At 36.2% G+C, this 18,254-nt stretch overlaps 2 protein-coding genes across 4 annotated transcripts; both read left to right on the top strand.

Moving 5' to 3' along the window:
* The first annotated feature begins 1,964 nt into the window (after positions 1–1,964).
* On the top strand, positions 1,965–5,054 carry LOC128011999 (succinate dehydrogenase [ubiquinone] iron-sulfur subunit, mitochondrial-like). The gene is made up of 8 exons (XM_052594851.1): positions 1,965–2,129; positions 2,755–2,888; positions 3,031–3,116; positions 3,481–3,617; positions 3,709–3,825; positions 3,903–4,004; positions 4,177–4,299; positions 4,619–5,054. Exons 1-8 carry the CDS (start codon positions 2,070–2,072, stop codon positions 4,697–4,699), a joined length of 840 nt encoding a protein of 279 aa, XP_052450811.1. The 5' UTR covers positions 1,965–2,069; the 3' UTR covers positions 4,700–5,054.
* A 144-nt stretch (positions 5,055–5,198) lies between these two features.
* atp13a2 (ATPase cation transporting 13A2) lies at positions 5,199–17,487 on the top strand. Of its 3 annotated transcripts, none has more exons than XM_052594849.1 (29): positions 5,199–5,360; positions 7,200–7,297; positions 7,375–7,542; positions 7,664–7,722; positions 8,108–8,177; positions 8,263–8,342; positions 8,442–8,519; positions 8,607–8,676; positions 8,855–8,989; positions 9,082–9,148; positions 9,244–9,372; positions 9,482–9,643; positions 10,038–10,148; positions 10,264–10,310; positions 10,502–10,690; positions 11,737–11,943; positions 12,425–12,532; positions 12,884–13,040; positions 13,173–13,284; positions 13,964–14,088; positions 14,268–14,455; positions 14,557–14,649; positions 14,756–14,835; positions 14,974–15,126; positions 15,805–15,901; positions 15,989–16,212; positions 16,311–16,462; positions 16,872–17,044; positions 17,112–17,487. In XM_052594849.1, exons 1-29 carry the CDS (start codon positions 5,348–5,350, stop codon positions 17,277–17,279), a joined length of 3,513 nt encoding a protein of 1,170 aa, XP_052450809.1. In that variant the 5' UTR covers positions 5,199–5,347; the 3' UTR covers positions 17,280–17,487. The 3 variants fall into 3 exon arrangements, with proteins under 3 accessions (XP_052450809.1, XP_052450808.1, XP_052450810.1); XM_052594848.1 differs by having other exon boundaries at positions 5,199–5,366; XM_052594850.1 differs by lacking the exon at positions 5,199–5,360 and adding an exon at positions 5,960–6,293.
* The last annotated feature ends 767 nt before the right edge of the window (positions 17,488–18,254 follow it).

Here is an 18,254-nt window from a genome sequence, read left to right as displayed (position 1 = left end):
CCCCTGGTTTTGGGATGTGTCATTTCTCAACGACTGAAGGTGGTGTGCATGGGACAATCACATAACATTCATGCATGCAGAGGGAAAACGTTTCTGAGGCAAAATTTATAATTAATAAGGACTCAAACTAAATATTGTATAGCAACTAGAACCTGCGGTAACTGTTGAGTTTAAAACCGTTCTAATCCTGAATTAGGTGGAAAAAAATAGTTTGAGGAAGTGATAGGCACAATTGATATTAAAACGATATTGATATAATATGACTGATATGACCAGATTTTTTATTGCTTTTTAAAGAGCATCACCATTATGCTCACAAAGACTGAATTTATATGATTAAAACTGCAGTAAAACAGTCATATTGTGAAATATTATTACAATTTAAAATTACTGTTTTAATATATTTTAAATTGCAATTTATTTCTTTGATGGCAAAGCTAATTTTTCAGCATTCATAACACCAGTCTTCAGGTGCATTAAAATGTAAAACTGTTTTTGTAGTATTTTTCAAATCAATGCGGCCTGAGATTTTTTTCAAACACATGATGGCATATTTTTGACATCGATTTACAGTGACTGACATTAAACCACTTAAGGCTGTAAATGTGCTCTGTTTAGGGTGGGAAATGAAATATCTGTATAGTTTAACTTGATTGAGGACAATGACATATGTAAATGACAGATTTAAATAAACTCCTTTGCTATTTTCCTCAATATACCCTACACTGACTCATAAGGTCAAAGGGATTTGTTAGAAGCTCTTCTGGCAGAAGTGGGACTCACTTGACAGATAAACGTGGACGACTCCACTTGAGGCCTGGATAAGATTGCTTTTGATCCAGGAGTCACTGCAGATCTCTAGCTGGAAATAAGGCAAGACCGATTAGCACCATTCCTGTTTTACCTTGAAGGGATGTTTTAATGGTCCTTCAACCGTAATTCTTGATGTCTCTCAAACTAGAGAGGAAAACCTCACTTAAGATCAATTCGCATCTCGGGAACTCCATAAGATTAAATATATGTAGGCCAGTTTTCTGCGGTTATAGCCATGGTGAAGCGGCTGAGCTTCTCAGACAATGGACTGCTGTGTCATTGTGCTCTGTTATATGGGTTTATCTCAAAGTGCTGTCAGAGGTGTTTTAAAATACTTTATACCCTATTTTTCCTTCCAAAGTGATGAGTTTTGCAGAATAAATACCTTTGTGTGTGCCATTTATTTTGCTGTGGATCAGCAAAATTTTGTACAGCTAAAACCTGAATAATTGATTTCACTAATGTTTTCACACAGGTTAAGTAAGAAAATAATAAATGGACCACATCAAAGGGTGTAATATAGCAGGGTTTTAATGATGTATTAATATTTGTATACGAGTAGGAATAGTTCACAGAATAATGATGTCAGACATTTCATCCAACTATTATGATGAAGTCTCTAAAATATGCAGCATTTTGCATAAGGGCAAATTTGTGCTACAGATAGTTCTCTGTTTAGATTCATAATGTCTGTTAATTTTTAGGGCTGAAAAAACAGGTTTTTCCTGTATGAACTATGAAACATGACATTTGGAGCTGTTGGAGGCCTTATCTGCTTATGTTTTTTCATTTTCAATGTCTGTCTCCAGAACGGTTTCTTTTTTAATAGTTAAAATAATAGGGGACCTCACATAAAATTTATAACTTATATATATATATATATATATATTATTTATATAAAATACTTTTTTACTTTTAATTATATATTTCTTTTTTTTTATAATATTTTAATTTATTTTTATTATTATTTATATAAGCAAAAATTAGCTGATTATTTAAAAAACTCCCCATGGCTCTTTACAATTGTATTAATTTCCATGACTTTTCCAGGCCTGGAAAGCATAATGTTTCCAGGGTTTCCAATTCCAAAACAATTCATAGCTTCAAGTAGTTACTTAGTAGACTAGTCTTCGTGTCGCTTTTTATTGACGGAGGACAAATTCACGCCCGCTGACATTAGGAGGAGGAGCAGATTGCAAACAGTTGAAGCCGCTAACGTAAAAAGGAAATCCTACATAACAACACAGAGGTGGAAGATGTCTGCCTGCATTTCTTTCACTCGCAGCGCCGTTGCTTTCCGCAACAGTAGGACGTTGGTAAGTTGTTTACGAATTCTGACCCGTCAGCATCTTAATGCGTGTGTAAGGTGATTATATGAAGATGTGTGAGAGCTTCGTGATTTATTAGGAAGTTCTAGTTTGGAAATTTACCGAGTGTGACTTGTTCATTAGGCTGAGCTGGTTAGCTGACAGATCCAGAGTTAACCTGTTGTTTAGCCATGTTACTTAACCGCTGTTACGCAGCATATAAAAACGTCGGCTTCATCAGATTACATGTAAATGTAACTTTGTTTCGAATTAAACTGACCTTTTAGTATGGAGAAGTGATGTCTGAATCAACTGTACGTTACATAGCTTACCAATGTGAGTTGAGTAACGAGGTGATATAACTCCCGCACACTTCTCTGTTTCACCTAGAGGTGGCGCTGTGAAAAGTCAATCGCCAATTCCAGTGGCTTCATTTTTATATATATATTTTTTCAGACCAAATGCTCCTTGGATAAAAAGATATTGGCATATTTATGTATTTACTAACTTGACAAAGCCATGAAAATAATATTGATCTGTTTTAATTGGAGGGATGCACTTTTTTATTTATGTAATGTCTGTAAACTCAGTATTTAGCATCACATGTCACATGTCTTTCCTCTCACTGCCCCAGCTGGTACGATATGCCCAGACAGCAGCTGCCCCTGCCCCTGAGCCAAAAGTAAAGAAATTTCAGATTTACAGATGGGACCCTGACAGACCTGGTGACAAGCCTCGCATGCAAACCTACGAGATTGATTTGAACACGTAAGCACCAATATTTACACTAAAGTTATAGTCACATATAGTTTTTTCCTAATTTATTTGTTGTCATGTCTTCCATATCCCAATGCTATTATTTATTAAGAATTAAATATCGCAAAATTTTAATGACACTTTCTCATCCTAGATGTGGTCCAATGGTTCTCGACGCACTCATCAAAATTAAAAATGAAATGGACCCGACACTCACCTTCAGACGCTCATGTCGAGAGGGTAAAAACACACACACACACACACACACACACACACAAAATGGAACTAAGAATAAATATGTTTTACTCCTTTGAGCACAAATTAAAATCAATTCTGTGTCCTGTTAAAGAGACGTAAACCTCAAAAATGAAAATGTGTTTAAAAAAATCCACTCAACCTCTGGCCATTCAAGATTTAGATGAGTTTGTTTCTTCAACAGAACAGATTTGGAGAAATTTAACATTAGGCTGCATCACTTGCTCACCAGTGGATCCTTTGCATCTACTTCTTCATCTACATTTTAGCAAAAATGTTTTGGTTAACTATTCTGTTAATATGTAACATCACGATGACAGAATGTTATGACATTTCTATAATTTGACAGGTATCTGTGGCTCATGTGCTATGAACATCAACGGAGGAAACACTTTAGCCTGTTTAAACAAAATAGATACAAATACCAGCAAAGTGACAAAGATTTACCCCCTGCCTCACATGTATGTGGTCAAAGATCTTGTCCCTGTGAGTAAACTGATTTTTTTTTTCTCAAATAGAATAAACCTAAAATTTCAAACTTATCCTACACTCATGTTTCCTGTTTTTTTGTTTTTAGGATATGAGCAACTTTTATGCACAGTACAAGTCCATCGAGCCCTATTTGAAAAAGAAGGACGAGACAAAGCAGGGAAAAGAGCAGTACCTCCAGTCAATCGAGGACCGTCAAAAGCTGGTTCGAGACCCTCTATTCTGCTGATTGTCTCTGTGTGAAGGGTGATTGTGATTTTTGCTAATGTTTTTTGCTCATAGGATGGCCTGTATGAATGCATTCTGTGTGCATGCTGCAGCACTAGTTGTCCTAGCTACTGGTGGAATGGAGACAAGTACCTTGGTCCAGCTGTGCTCATGCAGGTATGTATTTTTCTCTTTATAACACTGCTTATATGGCAAAAAAACAGCCATTTATCATTGTTTATTGATTTTACAAAAATAAATCTCCCAGTTAAGGCTTGATTAGTCTGGATCAGCATTGAGTTTGACATCTTTGGCCTCACATCTCTGTTGTTTTGTACCCAATTCTCAGGCGTATAGGTGGATGATTGACTCTCGTGATGAGTTTACAGAAGAGCGTCTGTCCAAATTACAGGACCCTTTCTCCCTCTACCGCTGTCACACAATAATGAACTGTACAAAGACATGTCCCAAGGTATGCCATTTCCCCATCAAACTGCATAGCTACACTTTGCTTAGATGAATTCGACTCTCTGTTATTGAAAATTAAAGGGACAGACCACCCCCTGTCATTTACTCACCATCATCATTTCAACAAAAAATTTTGTGACTTGCTTTCTTCTGTGGAACATTAAAGAAGATATTTGAAATGATGTTGGTTGCCAAAACTATTTTGTTGTTATTTTTGGTTGGACTGTCCTTTTAATAAACGTTTATTTGCAATAGCAAATATGCTTAGTGTCTCACATTTTTCCTTATTTAATTTGATCTGTTCTGTCCTCTCTTCTGTTTAGGGACTCAATCCTGGAAAAGCCATAGCAGAAATTAAGAAAATGATGGCCACTTACAAAGAAAAGAGATCATCTGCCATCTGACTTGTTAATGCAGGAAATAGCATGTACTTAATGGTTTAAATTATTGTGTAAATGTGTGAATTAAGCATGGAGTGGTCGTAAACATGGGATGTTTTGTTATTTGATGGTGGAGACCTGTATTTACTGCTAATGAACAGTGAATTTACAACTGGACCTGCATTTCATTTTCATTTAAAGTCATTTGTAGTTACACTGCACATGAATATATCCAAATCAGGAACTTGTAAAAATGGCATAATATTTAACACATAATAATATTAGTATTTGTCTTGTGTCCTATTTTTTCCTTGTGTGGTAGATTCGTACTGTACACTTAATGTGCTATGCTTGCTATAAAAACATACAAATATCTGCATTTTTGTTTACAAAATGTGTGCCTTGCATAGGTTAGAAGATATGTTTTATAGTAGTACAGTGCATGCTTCTGCAGAATAAATTAGATTTAGAGGAGAAAGTCCCGTGTTGTTCTCTAGGTGGCGCTGTTGAATGGGTGAGATGACAAAAGATCGTAAAGGAAGAAAGACTATGGCGTCACATTCAGAGAGATGACACTTGAATCACAAAGTGTTAGTTTCTGCGATAATGTGTAATGAAAACGATGGCCCTTGAGTAAAAGTATGGCTTTAGTACTCACGTTATAGTTCATATATGGATTCAGCAGGTATGGGTAAGTGCAGTTCGCCTGTGCATGTCTAGACTAACAGATGAATGTCACTGGAGCTGAACGCATGGAACAGATGCATCCCATTAGGTCTTATCGACTGCAGTTTAATCCATAAATTTGTCTATTTACAAGCTGTACATTTCTTTACCCGGATATGTATATAAAACTGGATGTCATATTTGATCAGCGAATCGAAACGGTGTTACAAACGAGGAGTTTACGGTTCTGTTTGAATCGCTCAGATCGGTCGAGTCAACATGATGGAGCAAAAAGTTACTTTTAATAGGCGAATAGCAATAATGGTACAAAACATACGTGTTTTTTTTAAATTAACACGCGTACGAAAGAGGTTTGATTTTCATAACGCAGTGGGCTTCAAAAATTCTATTAAAACGTCCAAAAAATAAAATAAAGTTACGACTGATGTTAGTATATTAGTATGAATATAAATTCATTTTTAGGGTCCAAGTCAGTGAGCCATTGCTGCAAAAAAAAAAAAACCCACCTAGGCTAATATTTAACGCTATTAAAATTATTTAACCGTATAAAAAAATCTACTTGCGTGTACATATCGTTAAATTTAAACGTTTTAAAGCCTCGCCGGTGTTGTGATGCATTTACGTAATGAAGACATAAAAAATAAACGAATCGAGTTGAACCGGTTCTTTAATTCGAACCCTTCAAAAGAACCGATTCTCTGAAATGAGTCATTCTAGAGTGGAGGCACACCACCGGCTTTACAGAGGAATGTAGGCGGAGCTTTCACGTTACTGCTTTGGTTTACTTGAACGTTTGCATTTCCTTTCTCACGTTCAGGTTTAGTGTGGATATTTCGGCCAAAAGGAACAATAATGTCGTAGACTAGTCTTGTGTTTAATATTTTTTAGAAGTTTTGCTAGGAACTTGCATCAGGAAAAAGACCAAAGGGTGGTAAGATATTTTGCATTTCTTGAAAAATACACCTATATTCGTTTAGCACATATCATTTTATAAAGTAATAGTTTTAATTGTTAGAACTGTCTGAAACTACAGTAGAGTATGTTTGACATTGAGTCAAAGTCAGTTGACTGCACAAATAATGTACTGAAAGGAGTATTATGTTTCTAGCACATTTGCTGCTGGTTATTCCCCCTCGTTTGTTGTCTTCTCTGCTTTACTGAGATGACTGAACCTGTATTTCAAGCTCTGCATCGTAAACCTGCTAGAAAAGATTCTTTAAATAACACTGTATTTTGTTTTGTTTCCATTGTATTGCCAAGTTTCTGTTTCTGAAATAGTCAATTTCTTACGAATATCCTTCAGCTCACCTTTATAAATAATTTAATATGTATATTGTAGTGTTGTTAGCACTATAGTGACCTAAACGCAATTAAATCTTGGAACGCTTACAAATCAAGTTGTTTGTACTAAAAGTTTGTTGTTTTGTGGTTTCTCGCTTCAGTTTGAAGCTAGTATTTGTAGAGTGAAACTAAGCATTTCTGATCACAAAGCAAGCACATGACATGAAAAAAAGAAGAAAAACTCCAGACTCTCAAGTTTCTCAGCCTTAACCTTTTAAAACCTGTTGACAAACCTTTCTTCAAAACTTAAAAAACCAAGTAGCCATTTCACAGTGACGATTTGCCAGCATGTTAATTACAACATGAATGTGTTTGCTGTCAATATTATAACTGATGTTGTACACTACTGACGCCATATATTGATGCTAGAGTCTATTCTTGTATTTACAAAAAGGGTGTGCACACTACACGGGTTATAAAGTGTGTTTGCATTAATTTCCTAGTGCACTTGAGTAACTACTGCTCAAAAGGACTAATCACGGATGTTGTCTTTTAGGGAGCTGTGGTCCGGGGCTGGATGGGGCGACCTCCCCAGACACAGAACCGCTCATAAAGGATCCAAGACCCGAGGAGCTCATTGCCGTCTCACATATGGTACTATTTTGGAATAATACAAATCAGTTTCTTGTTATGCTAGAACAGATCATTTTATCATGTGATTTGTTTCTCAGGACGTTCAGGGGTACAAATGGGTGTGCTGGAAGGTGTGGTTGTGCCGTTTTGGGGCGGTATGTTCTTTAGGCCTGCTGTTAGTGCTCTTCAACTGGCGCCCTCGCCTCGGCATCCTGGCCCGCTGCAAATCCTGCCCCATTTCAATGGCAGATGTTTTACTATTAAAGGTATTAAAGTTTGTTTCACTGAGACTTTAGGTAATGGTTGTTACAATATTTTCAAGTGGGAGAAGAATATACAGTAGTTTTCATAATAAGTGAGGGATATTTTTTAATTTATTTGTGACAGGACCGATATGGACAGGAGTTTGTTGTAGATGTGCTTACAGAGGAGATTGAGGAAGGCAGGTGAGGCCGGCAGTACATTTATTACTCATGCTTCTCCTTTTTGTATTTATGTGCTTTTAAAGTTTCTTTCAGAAAGGAACTAGATACTTGTTAACCCATTCTTTGCATTTTTAAAAAAATGCTGAAAATTAAAGGTGCAAACTTTGGATGGAAACCCGGCTAGTGTGACACTATTTTCATGACAATTAGGCATTTTCACACTTAAATTGTCATTGCTGTAATGCAAGAAAAAGTCTAAAGTATTTCAGTGGTTGTATATAATTATATATAATGTAAAAATGTTTTTTGTCGTGGTAGTAATTGTTATACTTGAATGAATTAATTCGGATATTAATAAAAATGTTATTACATGTAATAATAAAATTTAACGCTTGAACTTTTCCAGTTTGGAGTTTGCAGTAGTAGAAGCAGATGAGAACGAATGGAGAGACACTGTGCAGCTACACAGTGAAAAGGTAACATAAGGGCAGTCAAAACAGACTGTGTGATGTGCATTTTCAGTCCATCTGCTTGATCGTATCTCGTTTTTCTTTCATCTAGAAAACATTGCTCAGATACTATGTGTTTGAGGGCATGCGCTACATATGGATTGCCAGAAAAGGAGCCTTTTGCAAAGCGAGGTACTGTTTCATATTTCTTTATGTATGTGTTGGTTTCCTCTCTTTATGGTTATGAAGATGTCTGAAATGGTGAGGTAGTAAATGATCTTCTGTCTCCAGCATTCTCAATGAAGGCTGGTCCTGCGCTGACCTGCATGACCGACAGCAAGGACTGAGTAAAGCCGACCAAAGCACAAGGTCTGTACATTTTTTATGCCAATAAGAGCAACTAATATAACTGCTTTTTTAGATGCTTTAAATGCTTACACTTCCTTTGTTCAACAGAAAGCAGATTTTTGGGGCCAATATTATTGATGTACCTGTGAAGTCTTATTTGCAACTTCTCTTTGAGGAGGTAGACCTGTTCTCCTTTACTTTTTTAAACTCTATAATGATTAAAAACACTGTAAAATCAATATATTGCATTTATAAACACTGTGTGTTGATTAAACGGCATCATTCCCTGGATTTGTGAATGAAATGGTTTGTGAAAGGTTCACACATTAATCTGCTCTGTATTTTTTTTTTTTCAGGTTCTCAATCCATTCTACATATTTCAGGTGTTCAGCATCATCCTGTGGATGTCAGACAGATACTATTATTATGCTGCTTGTATTCTAATCATATCATTAATTTCAATTGGCGTGTCCCTCTATGAGATCCGTAAGGTATGCTGGTATTATTTGCGTGTTCAAGTCTTCAGAGCTCTTTTGATGTATTTTGACTTGAAATAGTATGGGGTTGTTTTTTGTCTCTGTAGCAAAGCACCACTCTCCGCCGCATGGCCCGGATGATAGTGAACGTGACCGTGCGCAGAGACGCGGGAGGTGAAGCTGCCTATCAAATGCCAGAAATAGCCACAATGTTTCCAATGTTGATTAGGTTTTTTTGTGTAACTACGATTGTTTGTTTGTTTTTCCAGAGGAGTGTGTGAGCTCTGAGGAGCTGGTTCCAGGGGACTGTATTGTGATTCCATCCGAGGGTTTGCTTCTGCCCTGTGATGCCGCCCTGCTGGCAGGGGAGTGCATGGTGAACGAAAGCATGCTGACTGGTGAGAGAATACAGACCACCTCTGAAATTGTGCATTGCAGTGAATCTACATGCTTTTAGATGCTTTCCCGTTCTTCTGTTCTCACTTTTTGTTCTGTACTCACTGACAGGTGAGAGCATACCAGTGATGAAGACGCCATTGTCTGTGTCTGAAGCCACATACAGTCCAGAGTCTCAACGCAGACACACTTTGTTTTGCGGCACACAACTCATCCAGGCTAAAGGAGGCGGGTCTGCTGGGATTGGGGCCATTGCTGTTGTAACACGCACAGGTGACTTAGAAATAAATAATTTGTTGTTGTTGACTTTCTAATTAACAAAGGATCCTGAAAAAAATATGTTACCGTTTCCACAAACACTACTGATTTTAGTATACATAAAAATATGTTTCTTGACCAAATCAGCATATTTGAATGAACACTGAAGACTGAAGAACACAAAAAAAATCAGCTTTGCATCACAGGACAAAATGACATTTTAAAATATTTCCAAATATGACTATTTTTACTGTGTTTTATCAAATGAATGCAGCCCTTGGTGAGCATTAGATACTTCTTTTAAAACTTTTGAAAATCATACCGACCCCAAACTTTACAACAGTACAGTATGTAGAAGACCGAGAAGCCATAAAATGACTTTTGTTGTTTTCTCCTTAATGTTCCTCAGGCTTTTTTACTGCCAAAGGAGACCTTATTAGTTCTATCCTTTACCCTCAGCCATTAGACTTCCGCTTCTACAAGGATGCAATGAAGTTCCTACTATTTCTAGGAATTGTGGGTAAGTTGGATTATTTGCAAGCTTCATATATGTATGAGATATAATGACATTTGTTTCTGTTAGTCTCATAATGCAGAATATGGGCCTTGGTTGATAATGAATGTCTGTATTTCAGCTCTGGTCGGCACGATTTATAGCATTGTGATACTTTCAAAGAGCAATGTAAGTAATTTTAAGTTCATGTCTGGTCTGTCTTACTTCCCTTTATTGTTAGTCAAGGTTTCTTTCACTATAGCAATTTGGATTTAGATGCTTTCATCTGAAACAAAAACTGTTAATTACAACTGTTAATTAAAGTAATTACACCTCAAGATTTTTTAATTTGGCTGTGAATCCACTTCTTCTGTCATCAGACAACCTGGCAAGAGCTAGTCATCCGGTCTCTGGATATTGTGACAATAATAGTCCCACCTGCTCTTCCTGCTGCTATAACTACAGCCACTATCTATGCCCAGAATCGGCTGAAGCGTCATGGGGTGTTCTGCATCAGCCCACCTCGTATTAATATCTGTGGCAAGACATCACTTTTCTGTTTTGATAAGGTGAGAGAATAAAGTTTTGAGAGATCCTTTGTTGGAATGATCTTTATTGCTAAATTAAAAATGCTGTGCTGATGATTCAGATCTTGTGGAGGGATGGTTCAACTCAGGCATATTAATATTAAGCCTTTGCTTAAATCTTATATTTGGCTATTAAAAGCCTAAGCTTCAAGCTGTTAAAATAAACTTTGTTTTATTACTCAGTGCAGACGTCTATTTGTATAACGTTTACATCATCAGTGCCCTGGGCATGACCAATAGTCAGCTTATTTCCTTCACTGTCAGTTTGTGACAACTCCCCATGTCACTTCCTTTTACACACAATCTAGTTAACATGGATGGGTTTATTGACTACTAGATTGTTAACCTTGGATTGCTTTGCATATGTATATTTTAATAACTAGCTTTTATTTTGTAATCTATACTCAGTAAATTTGATAAAATAAAATGTAATTACATTTAATTTAAAAAATGTTTTTTTTAGATATATATATATTTTTTTTTTTTTTACAACAAAAAAGAGAGATTTTATGACACTTAGGATATAGTGAGAGCAAATGCTTTTTACCGATTTAGCTTACTCTGAATTGATCCCTTCATTCTTGACAATATTATTGCATTCTTGCAAGCATCATGTGGTTTCAAAGTGAAGGAAAAGAGTTTGTTAGAGGGCTGCATTGTGCAAGAGAGTTTTAGCCATGACTGTTAAGATCTCTGCCTTTCATTTGCTTATCATCTCTGCTGCTGTCTTGCTAAATATCAACATCCTGTCAAGTGAATGAGAACCCCCTCTATGTACCGCAGTCAAACATCCTCACCACACTGTGTGTGTGTGTGTGTGTGTGTGTGTGTGTGTGTATATATATACATTGTGTGAACTGCTCAAAGAATTTGTTTATCATTACTGTTGATCTTACAGTGTTCTTAACACATTTTAAAGTTAAGACAGTAAGGAAATTTTCTTTTGGTTCAGTTAAACAGTTGTGACAAAGATGGCAAAGTTCTATATATTGCTTGTAAAAACTGACTGAATGCTGTGATCGTTTCAGACTGGTACTCTTACAGAGGAGGGTCTGGACGTATGGGGCGTGATGGAAGTGAGTGGAGCAGGATTTAGTGAGCTGGTCCCTGACCCTCGCTCTTTCTCTCCTGGACTCATGCTCTCTGCACTTGCCTCCTGCCATTCTTTGGCTTTGCTGGGGGGTCAAGCACTCGGAGACCCACTAGAGCTCAAAATGATAGAATCCACCGGATGGGTAATGACTGGTTTTTCGCCAATGTTTCATATTCCTAAAGAGATAGTTAATAGCCAGAAATTTACATTATTTCCTTATCTATTCACTGTCATGTCCTTCCAAATCTGTATGACTTCATATTTTCTGTGGAACATAAAAATATATTTTTTGTCTGTACAGTGGACATCAATGGTATCTGACTGTACAGAATGAGATACGTAGCACTAGCAGTAGCTCTTTTCAATACATTGAAAGTGAACAGTGACCAAGGGCTGTCAAATTTCAAAAGTGACAAAAAACTAAAATAAAGGTAACTTCTCCTTTTGGGTTCTACTGAACAAATAAGGTTCAACAGGTTTGGGACAACATTTTGGATCGTAAATGATTTCAGTTATTTGTATCTGTATATCTTAAGTCTTTTACATATGACAGATATATGAATCTGCGTTTTGTTTAATTGGTTTTATGGCAACTTTGATGTCATCTTGCATGCAAATGACAGGAACTGACAGAGCCAGAGAATGAGATGGGACTTGACTCTGAATTTGGCAAACACAGAGTGCTAGCAGTGATGAGACCTCCTGCATCTGAGCTCCCATCGCAAGGAAATGTAAGATGATTCATATACAGAACTAGATAATGGTCAACAGAAGCTCACAGAAATGACTTGAACATTTGGGTCTTGATTGTGAATTGAATGGATAGCTTTTTTTTTTTTTTAGTTCATCCAAACATGACTGCCTTCACCTCTTCTGGGAAACACAAAATAAGATATTTTGAAAAAAAATTAAAAATAAATACCATTCAAAGTCAATGGTGTTAAGTGCTGTTTGGACTTCTGTTTTTTTTTAGGTTTGGAACGGCATGTGGATTAATTTTTGGTTCAACTATCTTCATCCCAGATACTGGATAAGTATAATGTTTCAATCCTGATTTTCCTGTCCTCTTATGTGTTTTTCAGTCAGTCAGTCAGCCAGTGGCAATCGTACGGCGATTCCCGTTTTCCTCTTCTTTGCAAAGGATGAGTGTGGTGACCGTTGGTCCAGGTGGAGCTTCTCCTGTTGCATTCCTTAAAGGAGCACCTGAAATGGTTGCCAGCTTCTGCCGTAGAGAAAATTGTGAGGACCTGACTCTTAAAACTTGTCCTGGTTTTTATGTCACCTTGAGAAGAACAAGCAGGAGTATATGGATCACTGCCCATTTATTTTTGCACTCAGTTTTGTTCTGTCTTTGTGCTCTCCTTGTGACAGTGCCTTCTCATTTTTCACCCATTCTCCGGGAGTATGCCAGCCAGGGCTTCAGGGTCCTTGGATTTGCCTACAAGCACCTCACTAAGGAGACCGACCTAAGCACTGTTGAAAGGTCAGCTGTTTCGTTTCATAAACAATAACATTCAAAGATTGAGGGTTGCTAAGATTTATTAATGTTTTTGAAAAACACCTGTTATGCTCACCAAGTCTGTATTTGTTTGAACTCAAATACAGTGAAAACATTGTGAAATATTGTTATTATTATTTAAATAGTTCTTTAATTAGTATTTAAATAGTAGTATTTAAATATTTTCTCTTTTAATGTATTTTGTGTCACATGATTCATCAGAAATGCTAACTTGGTGATCAAAGAAACATTTCTTATTATCAGTGTCATTAATGTAGAAAACCGTTTTGCTGCTTAATATTTTTGAGGAAATCATTATACTTTTTGTATTATAAATAAATAGTTAAAAAACAATTAACATTATACATTTTATTGCTGTCATTTTATTTTTTACATTTAATACATCTTTGCTGAATAAAATTATTAATTTGTTTAATTGTACTGACCCCAGGCAATTTAACATTATTATTACTTAACATAATATTTAAATTTTAATACATTATTTGTTGAATAAATGTATTCATTTTGTTTAAAAAAAATCATACTGACCCCAAACTTTAGAAAATGTGTGTATTTAACTTATTTTGTATATAATAAATAGATGTTTAAAAACAGACTGATGCATGCCTGCTGCCTCATGGTCACAGTAAATGTTTGTTTGTAGGGTGGAGGTGGAGAAAGACATGAACTTCCTGGGTCTGTTAGTAATGAAGAACCAGCTGAAGCCAGAGAGTGCAGAAGTTATTCGCACTCTTAAACTGGCACAAATACGGCCTGTTATGGTTACAGGTATGTCCAAAAGTAACCTGTAAAAATCATCTAAAAAAGCTTACAGTGTAAATTTATAACCATGAATTGCTTCTGCCCTAGAGTTATATTGTCACTAAAGTTCAAATTATTGTATTCGTTGGCCTCTCTGTGTCTCCAATTGAAAATGATTTGCCATGCTGTTTTTCTGCTCTTATCAGGTGACAATATTCTCACTGCTGTGAATGTAGCACGTGCGTGTGGAATGGTGCTGTCACATGAGAAGGTTATTTTTGTTCATGCATCGCCCCCTACTGCCAGTTCAATGGCCTCACTGCAGTTTCATCAAGGAGATGGTGCAGCAGCAGCCACTGATAATACTCAGGAGACTATTGATATTCCAGCACAGGTTTGCTTTACAGATTTTACCATTGACATATCACATAATAATGTCTTTTTATAAATTCAGAACAGCAAAGAGCTTAATATATCTTCTTCTTGTACCACAAGGGTCTCTATCAGAACGGTGCTGGCTATCATTTGGCTATAAATGGGATGTCCTTTGCAGCACTTTGTGATCATTTTCCTGAATATCTGCCCAAGGTGACTTAGATTAAGTTTTAGGAGTATTGATCCATTCCAATTTTAGACTGGTGGACACCAATGCATTTTCTGGAGATTGGCAGTGCTCATTGTCTTTGCGTTCCAGATTCTGATGAGAGGAACAGTGTACGCCCGCATGACCCCAGAACAGAAAACCCAGCTGGTAAAAGCACTGCAGAAACTCAAGTGAGTCCAGTATTTGTGGCTTTGTACAGTTGCTTGAAATGTAAATTGATAAATTATCATTAATGCATAACCAGTGAATTTGTTAGCAGGGCTTTGTAACACTGAATATAACGGCCATATCTCCCGACCCGTGTGCAGTTACAGGGTGGGCATGTGTGGTGATGGTGCCAATGACTGTGGAGCACTGAGGGCTGCTGATGTCGGTGTGTCGTTGTCTGAGGCTGAGGCCTCCGTGGCGTCTCCTTTCACATCCAAGTCTAACAACATTAGCTGCGTGCCTCTACTCATCAAGTAAATAACACACTTTTACCATTCTTATGCATGGATTTTATGCAGAAATTGAATAATAAATATAATTTTTGGCTTAAAGTATTTTAATAGGATCAGTATCTGTATTTTATCAATATATAATTGAATCTATATATATATATATATATATATATATATATATAATTTTTATTTATTAAAATGTGTTCTTAATTGCATTTAATAAACTGTTGTTATGTTTGTGAATATTATTATTATTGTGAATAATTTATTACAACAACAATTATTATTATTGTTACTATTTTTATTAATAATAATGATGATCATGATGATGATGATTAGTTTAATAAACAACAATACTAATAAAAATGTATTTAATTGGACATTGTATTCTTGATCGAAGTTATTACTAAGATATAATATCAATATATATTGGCCATTTATATGCATTGATGATGATGATGTTTTTATTTTTGATAATAATTTTTACTTTTAATGATTAATAGTAGTCTTTTAATAAGATATTGTATTCTTGACTTACATTTGAATAATAATATCATTGTATGTTTATATGAGTATTTATATTTATTTATAATAATAATAATAATAATAATAATTAACTTACGATGGAGATGATTATTACTATTATTATTATACAACAAAATCTAATGTCTGCTTTGTTTGAAATGAAAATGTAAACAGGGAAGGCAGGTGTTCACTGGTGACATCATTCAGTCTTTTCAAGTACATGGCTTTGTACAGTCTGATCCAGTTTGCCTCTGTACTTATTCTCTACACTGTGAGTGTTCGCCGATCCATTTATACGCTAAAATCAATGTACAAATATACAATGATTTAATTACGTGGTTTATTTGGTCTATCGTAGGAGAAAACAAACTTGGGAGACTTGCAGTTCCTCTTCTTTGATTTATTTTTGGTGACCGTTTTGGCTATAGTGATGGGACGGGGAGGTCCCAGCGATGAGCTCCATCCCCAGCGACCCGCTGCCAGTCTTCTGTCTCTCCCAGTCCTGTCTAGTTTACTGCTGCACACTGTGCTGCTGATCCTAGCCCAGGTGTCTGCTCTGCTTATCACTGTGTCACAAGACTGGTAAGCAACTAACACCTAGATTTCGGGTAACATAAAAAAAAAAAAAATCTGTGAAGCTTCATTTAACTGTTGTTTTATAACTCTGTGACCGTTTTCAGGTATGTGCCTCTAAATTCCACTGTGACGGGGGCTGCGAACTTGCCCAACATGGAGAACACGAGCATATTTGCCTTATCGGGATTCCAGTATATCATCATGTCTATTGTGATAACCAAAGGATATCCTTACAAAAAACCACTCTGTTACAATTGTGAGAACTGAAACTTTGACTTTGTTGCGTACAGTTAGACCTGTTTAACACATGAGCTTGTTTTACAGAAAATGCATCAATTCACCAAAAACCTATTTATCACAAATCTTTTGTTATAAATAGGCTTTTATGAAGCAACATAAAATAATGGCGTAAACAAATGATACCGTTTGTTTGAAAAAAGATGTTTCTGACTGAATCCAGATGATTTGAGCAGTTTATAGTGCCAGTTTGGGGTTTGAGTTCCATTTATGTTGACCAATTACCATTTAGATGTACTGTAAATGTGTTTCACCTTTTTATATTTCCTCTTGTTATAATTTTCATCTCTCAGTCCTGATAACCATTTTATAATCATAGTGATTTTTCAAGAAAGTGCTCATTGTGGCCGTTTTTTTTTTTTCCTTAGTTTTGTTTGTAGGTGTACTGCTGGTTTTCTTTTCACTTATGAGCTGGCTGGTTCTGTTCAATCACACCATCATCCATCAAGTGCTGAAACTCTATGACATCAACGATATGAACTATAAACTACTGCTGGTGGCTGTGGCTGCACTCAACTTCTTCATATGCTACATGCTTGAGGTAAAGACACATACACATATTACCACATGGCTTTGGAAACATGCTGCAAATATATTTCTCTTCACAGATTCTTATTGACCGAGGTGCCTTGAACCGCCTTCGCAACCTCAGAGGAAAACGCATGTCCAAAAAGCAGTACAAACGTCTGGATGCCCAGCTTGCAGAAACCCCTTCATGGCCGCCCCTGAACCAACCCTTGTTCCCAGCACAGTGCTCCGTCATCGGTGTTAGCTAACACCTATTTCAATGCACATATCCAGGGTTGCCAAAGATCTGATACCACCTCCTGGAGCACTAGTGAGGTTTGTGTACCGGGTGTTGTACTTGTCTGCCTATTATATATGGCACAAAAATCATCATGCAGCAACGAGAATTGACTGTTAGTGATGCTGTTTTTAATATGGAACATAAATGAAAAATAAAAACCTTGAAGTATTTTGAAAGGGTGTTCCGATTGATTTAGAAAAGGGGTGAAAACATTTCCCCAGAATATGTAATGTATTTAAGTACTAACTTACGAATGTATTTACTATTTACCAATAAATATTATATTTACAGTAAATTAAAAAAATGCCTATTGCCTTGAAAAGTGCTTAATTCGGTTACTAACCTAAATACAAAATACTGAGTGTTTCTAAACTTGTATTTTTTTGGCAAGAAGTGACAATTTGTTCTCCTTGACTTGCTCGATGGAAAGAGTGCTTTATTCGCAAATGTTTTATGTGATATTGCATCTTTGGAAAGAAACATTTGTTGAAAGATGAAGTGATACTAGATCTGACTGCAGACTGCACAAATATTAAGTAAATGATTTCATAATGTTTTATCTTGAAATTACCTTTTTAATTTTGATCATGTTGTCAAAACACTGCATGCAATAGCAAGGGGGCATTGATTCTGACATTATGACAAAGACATTAGCCAATAATAAGAGTGGCCGATTCCATAAGAGGACCCGCCCCTTAAAGGGATAGTTCACCCAAAAATCAAAATTATGTCATTAATAACTCACCCTCATGTCGTTCCAAACCAGTAAAACCTCCATTTATCTTGTGAACACAGTTTAAGATATTTTAGATTTAGTCTAGCTGAGTGTACGGTATACTGTCCATGTGCAGAAAGGTAAGAAAAACATCATCAAAGTAGTCCATGTGACATCAGAGGGTCAGAGAGAATTTTTTGAAGCATCGAAAATACATTTTGGCCTGAA

Source organism: Carassius gibelio, chromosome B23, assembly GCF_023724105.1.
Source record: "Carassius gibelio isolate Cgi1373 ecotype wild population from Czech Republic chromosome B23, carGib1.2-hapl.c, whole genome shotgun sequence".
In the NCBI taxonomy this organism is placed as follows: Eukaryota; Metazoa; Chordata; class Actinopteri; order Cypriniformes; family Cyprinidae; genus Carassius; species Carassius gibelio.
Note: the sequence above shows the minus strand (reverse complement) of the source record. Positions and strands in the feature narration are given on the sequence as shown.

Excerpts from the sequence above, each read along its gene's own strand:
- atp13a2 (XM_052594848.1), top strand. Across the intron at positions 9,644-10,037 it reads TGCTGTTGTAACACGCACAG|GCTTTTTTACTGCCAAAGGA; the intron begins GTGACTTAGAAA and ends AATGTTCCTCAG. Across the intron at positions 17,045-17,111 it reads TCATATGCTACATGCTTGAG|ATTCTTATTGACCGAGGTGC; the intron begins GTAAAGACACAT and ends TTCTCTTCACAG.
- LOC128011999 (XM_052594851.1), top strand. The coding sequence starts at position 2,070 with ATGTCTGCCTGCATTTCTTTCACTCGCAGCGCCGTTGCTTTCCGCAAC. Across the intron at positions 3,117-3,480 it reads CAGACGCTCATGTCGAGAGG|GTATCTGTGGCTCATGTGCT; the intron begins GTAAAAACACAC and ends ATAATTTGACAG. Across the intron at positions 3,826-3,902 it reads TCGAGGACCGTCAAAAGCTG|GATGGCCTGTATGAATGCAT; the intron begins GTTCGAGACCCT and ends TTTTGCTCATAG.